The sequence below is a fragment of the Trypanosoma equiperdum genome (assembly GCF_001457755.1).
Source record: "Trypanosoma equiperdum strain OVI genome assembly, contig: ctg_81, whole genome shotgun sequence".
Taxonomy (NCBI): Eukaryota; Euglenozoa; class Kinetoplastea; order Trypanosomatida; family Trypanosomatidae; genus Trypanosoma; species Trypanosoma equiperdum.
The window spans coordinates 43,216-49,127 of NW_027124776.1; the positions used below are offsets into that span (position 1 = coordinate 43,216).

General features: G+C 49.3%; 2 protein-coding genes across 2 annotated transcripts; both read right to left on the bottom strand.

Moving 5' to 3' along the window:
• Positions 1-609: 609 nt before the first annotated feature.
• On the bottom strand, positions 610-2,367 carry TEOVI_000382100 (putative zinc finger protein; the record flags this gene model as incomplete). The annotated part of the gene is made up of 1 exon (XM_067226663.1): positions 610-2,367. One exon carries the CDS (start codon positions 2,365-2,367, stop codon positions 610-612), a length of 1,758 nt encoding a protein of 585 aa, XP_067082764.1.
• A 1,646-nt stretch (positions 2,368-4,013) lies between these two features.
• Positions 4,014-5,396, bottom strand: TEOVI_000382200 (chaperone protein DNAj, putative; the record flags this gene model as incomplete). Its single annotated transcript, XM_067226664.1, has 1 exon — positions 4,014-5,396. The coding sequence occupies one exon, from the start codon at positions 5,394-5,396 to the stop codon at positions 4,014-4,016; it is 1,383 nt and encodes a 460-aa protein (XP_067082765.1).
• Between the last annotated feature and the right edge of the window lie 516 nt (positions 5,397-5,912).

Here is a 5,912-nt window from a genome sequence, read left to right on the forward strand (position 1 = left end):
CAGAAAAGGGAGTTGCATTCATTCACCATTAGGAAATGACTAGGAGGGGAGTGGCACAAATCGGTGGGTAGCTTTAGGGATTGTACATGCAGCAAACGTGACAACATATCAAATGCTCAAAGTCTTCAGGGGGAGTCATATTTTAGAACAGGTGTTGGAATCGTTCGCGCAAAGACTCCCAACACTTCTCCTCTCCTCCCCCCCTCTCTCTCTCTTCATAACACACAGTATGAGATAGCCTTAGCAAGGAAAAAAAAAAAAACGCTCAACTGTATCCCCTACAAAGCGGGCTATCAATATCAATAAACAATTTTTTTGTTATAAAAAGGAAAGTGAGATCAGAGGGCGTGACAACAGAAATGGATGAAAAGAGAACAAAAGCAAGTCGCGGATCACATACAAAAAAAAAAAGAGAAATATAGTAATAAAAACAACAATTATGTATATATTTATATTTATTTATGTGCAGGTGTGTCGATAATGGCTTTCCCGCGAAACACACATACATTAGCGTACAGAGACATACACACGGTCTTTCTCGACTATTTCTGATTGCTGACATACACAAATTATCCGTAACAAAAATCTGTTTTTCAACCTCTATTGTCCTTAGCAACGCCTTGACTGACCCCTGATAATTGACTGGTACTGGGCTAACTTACGCTGGTTTCCGCGAACACTCGGCTGAAGAGGAACAACATTTTGCCTGCGCTCCTCTCCCCGTGTGTCGCCATCACGCGCCCGAGACTGTGGAGATTCCGCCAACCGCCGCTGGGAGGAGTTCTCATGCGGTGGATGTGGGAGGTGTACATTACGTCTACTTCTGTTATTTCCACCCATCCGTCCATGACCCCCTGCAACCGCCTCCGGTGGCGTGAGAATACCGCTTTCGGTCAACGACAGAGAGTTACCCTCTTCCCGCTCATTACGACGACTTCTCAATGCTCTTATGGCGTGCCTGGCATTCCCGGACGCTGGCATAATCGGTTGCAGGAAGGTTGAGCGGGATTGAGGATTCGCGGAGTCGTTGGTAAGGGATAGGGATCCTGACCTGACGGTGGGACGCGTCACAGCCACAATTTCTGGGACTCGCGTTGGCAACCCCTCCTCAGCTACGTAGTGTGCTATACGGGTAGAAGTACTCGACACAGGTGGTGATACGGATCTGTTGAGTGCAACTGGTGGCGGTAAGAAAGTTGTCCCCGCCATCGGTGTATAACGGTTTCCCCGTCGCAGCTGGTCGCTTCGTTCGCTGCTTTCGTTCGCTACCTCAACTGGGCAATCCCTTGAGTTTCGATTCGTAACATCTGCACTAACAGGAGACAAACTATGAGAGGAAGCGTCAACAGCTTCATGGGTAATGCTCACATTTGACGTCGATGGAGAGAGTGTTTCGCAGCGCCGCCGTCCGCCATCTACAGTTCGATTAGGGCTGCTAACTGTCCGCGAAGTTTCAGTCCCGGTGCCATCACCCCCGCCTCCACTAATTCCCTGTGCTACGCCGACAGCTGCCCCAGAGGAAGATAACTGCATTTGCTGTGTCTGTTCTTCCTCTTCTCGCCCAAGTTGCTGAGGGCGCTCCTGGTGGCGCTGCATCGTGCAGTCGACTGGAACACCAACACTTTGGGTGATTTGTTGGTGCCGACGCGGTGTGGCGCTCGGCAAACGCTCATTTCGCTCCTCTGCAACTCCAGAAAGCGAGTGCGAAGGGCATAGTGTCCAGTCACCTTTCGTTTCACCAACTTCCCCATCAACCAATCTAGATTCCCACCAGGTTGGCTGTGCCGCGTCCTTGTACTGCTGCTCCACATCTTGTAGCGTGAACCGACAGTTTGGGCACGTCCTCGTACGCTCCAACCAGTGCTGCATGCACGTCACATCAAAGACGTGACCACAGGGCAGGCAGTACACTTCAGACTGCAGCGGAAATGATTCCTGGCAGATGGAGCAAACAGTCTGACCAGATGTTTCCAGACGGTCTAACGTATCGCGGTCAAGCGTAACACGTCTCAGTTTCTCAACAGCCTCCTGGTCCAGCGGAGCGGCCACACGACGCTGCTGTTCACTGATTAGCAACTGCAAAGCGAGTGCTTGGAGAAGCAATGGACCCAACTCTGTTATGAGCGGATCTTGAGACGCGGGTGGCATCTGCTCCGTCGCGACGGCCGAAAGCGGGGTGCTTCCAGCCTCCGCTTCAACTTGGCCAAAAACCAGTGTCACTTGCTCCCTGTTTTCCGCTCCCTCTTGTTGAACCTGAAGGACGATTGGCTGCACCCCCTGGTCACGACGCAACATATGAGCCCGCACCAACTGCAGCATCATGTCGTACTCCTCCCGAAGCTCCAATCCTCGACCATTTCCAATCATCGTATCTTAAGACGAAGCCAAATGACGCAACCAGAAAACCCAAGCAAACGAGGACAGAAAAAAAAACAAGAAAAAAAGGTGGGGATCAACTACTACTATTTAAATCTACCCACCTATTAGAAGTTATATAACGCTCTGTTATTCCTATCTTCCGCTTCTTACGCTTGAAGAGGAACGGGACCACCAACACGGGGACACTCCCTCGAGCTCTACGCACTCCTTTACGCCCCCCCCCTCCCCAATGGGAGTTGAATACTTGCTGGGGATTTACCAGCGAAGCTTGCGCTGGCAGCTTTGTTCTCCCCGAGAACCTACAGTTTCCTACTTTTTATTTGAGTGTTGTTAGCCCCTCGGTATCTGTGCTGATAGTTCTACAAACCTACGAGGCTAAGGAAAGAAAAAAGTAAAAAAAAAATAAAATAATCGTATATGAGTCTCATGAGGTAAAGTGGAGCGAGATGAGCTGCGGACCGCGGTGGCGATCAATTTGCTGTGCACCAAAGTCTAACAGCAGTGCAAGGGGAGCAAAGTAAGCACACGTAAGCTATGTACGAGCACCAGTGTACGCGTATATCGTTATTGGGAATGGGAATGGGAATGGGAAGGACCATGGGATAACAAACCCATCACAAGCATTCATACACACACATACTGACGCGAACACGAACACATACCACATACACAAACACAAACACAAACACACGTCAGACCTTTTGTTTCGAAGCATTATTTCCCCTCAACACGTCCGTCCTCGCAGTACGCGGAGCAAACAAAAAAAAACTTTACTGTCTTAAGTCGAACCAACGCCCTCGCCTCTGTAAGCGTGTGAGAGTTGCAAAGGAACCCCGATTCCTTCTCCCCCCTGCTTTCATTTTTTTTCCACCCGTCCCCTTCGTCACCCTATCCTTCAGATGAAGATCAATGGGATCTGGAATAGGCGGCCCCACGGCACCCAGCGGAAAACGTAAGAGATTTTTGCCATATCGGTTAGGTACAGAGAGAAAAAGTAACAACGGAAAAACAATTGGTTACTTAGAAGTGTGTATATGTGTATGTGTGTATATGTTTCCGCATCTATGACAGTGCATAAAGGGGAATGCATGACAGAACACCACTACCCACCACATAAACGCGTCGCTTCCCTTCCCCATCACTCTGTGAAGAAATAATACCCACACAACAAACTCGCCCACGAGCTGCGACCAGAAGTCTACCCGCGGTCAGCAAGATGTACGCGTGCATGCGTACCAAATGAGAGTTTGTTTTCGCCCACGAGCACGGAATAGTCCCCTTACTACCAAATGTGGAAAAGGATTAACCTCTCCATCAGACCGCTGCAAAGAGGTTATTCCCTTTTCCCTCAACTCCATTCTGAAACCGTTACACCGACTGGTGCAGAGACAGAAGGTTGGACAACGGACGCACACTAACAAATGCACACAAACACGCTCACCTCACGCGATACAACCAGGTATTCTTAGGACGAAACCTGAGGGAACTCAAAGGGCCTCCTCTCCCTCCCACCACTTGAGTTCCTCAAACCTCTGCACTCCACAAATTCGCCCATTTCGGTTTGCTTTGCCATACTCGTCATTTATTTACACACACCTGCATACAGACCAAAAACGCACACGGACATATGCTCCCTAGGCGGCAAACCAAGATTTGTATCGACCCTTCAGCTCCTGCAATTGCGGATCCGTAAGTTCCAGCGGTTTCTCGTCCTTTGCAAAGTCAGCAATCAAATTCTTCTGCTTCTCTGTCAATGATTTCGGAAGCAGGACCGCAAAATGAATAAAGAAATCGCCCGTTTTATTCTGATTTGGCCGATGCACACCCCGACCCCGGAGCACCAGCTTATCGCCTTGCTGAGTACCCACCGGTACCTTTGTTTCCACTTCACCCGTTAGCGTTGGTACCCGCACGGCACCGCCAAGAACTGCAGTCGCAAGAGTAATAGGCGTTATTACGTGAATGTCACATCCCTCACGATGAAATACTGGGTGCTCGTCAACACTTATCTCCACGTACAGGTTTCCTGGTGGACCGTTTCGAACGCCTGCCTCACCCTTGCCGCTGACCTTCAGCCGTTCCTTGTTGTCAACGCCCTTTGGAACAGGTAAGGTTTGGACACTACGATCCTTGACAATTCCCTTCCCGCTGCAGTGAGTACAAGAAGACCTGCCAGTTTCGCCCGTTCCGCCACAGTGCGTACAGTCTTGCTGCATGTGAAAGAAACCTGTGCTCATTACTTTCTTCCCACGCCCACCGCAGTGCACACACTTTGCTTTCGATCCCGAGTCTTGGAAACCACTCCCCGTACAAGAGCCACAGCGACGGAAGGTGTTGAAGGATATCTCCTTGCTGCACCCATTCACAGCTTCGAGGAAAGAGAGTCGGAGTTTGAAGTGAATGTCCGCACCTGGCTCTGGACCCTGCGGCTTACGAGTTTTGTCCTTTCCCGCACCACTCATCTTTTGAAAGATCTCCTCGAAGTCATTAAATGAAAACCCTTGCCCACCGGCAGCACCCGCAAACGGATTGGCACCCGCCCCAAAAGGATTTTCACCGCCTGCCTGAGCAAAGGGGTTAAAACCCGGACCAGCACCAAATTTATCTGCAGCACCGGAGTTTCCAGTCATGTCATACATGCTGCGCTTCTGTGGGTCAGACAAGACATCAAATGCCTGCTTCACATCAGCAAAATCCTCTGCAGCACGAGGACTGGGATTAACATCAGGGTGGAGTTGCTTCGCCTTCTTTTTGTAGGCCGACTTGATTTCTTCTTGTGTGGCGTTCCGCGCGACACCAAGCACACTGTACAAGTCTTTTTTCGCATTTGTAGCTGAAAAGCGTCGTGACACTCCCAGTCCTGCTGATACCACAGCAGTGCAAATTATACTCCCCGAAGCACAAACTGTGTTAGGACGAACTCCAGGGGCGGTAAAGTGTCTACTGGGCACAAGAGAAAATGTAGACGGTATTGCACGCCTGACGTACTGCTGGAACAAAGGACTCCGTTGCCTCATATTTCGTCAACCGCCAGATTTTCTGCGCCAACGAAAGCAAGGACTATTGCTCGCCCTCTCTCAGCACCCCCTCCCCTTTACTTCAAATACTCGTGTGTATATGCCTTCTTTTTCCGCTCCTTATTATTGTTAGTCTAAACTTCAAGAATAAAATAATACACCCCTTCACTTTACTCGTTACTTCGCTACGCGGGTCCTCAACCACTAAAATACGTCTCCTCACCCATGAAAAGAATGGCGATGCAACAAGCGCACAGAAAAGAAAATAAAGAAATGGCAAAAACAATTTCGTATACTCGAACAAGATGATCATATCCATAAAAAGTCACCGAAGCAGAAACTGAGACGCGCAAAACAGGTGTGCAACGCTTCACTCTGCTGTAATTTTTTTTTGATACTTTGGCGTAATAACCTTTAAAAAAACATGAAGACACAAACATTAAACAACAAATGTGGTTTCCAGGGCTGCGCTCGTCCTAAAACTGTTTAGGCCATGATGTTGTATGGGGTGATCTT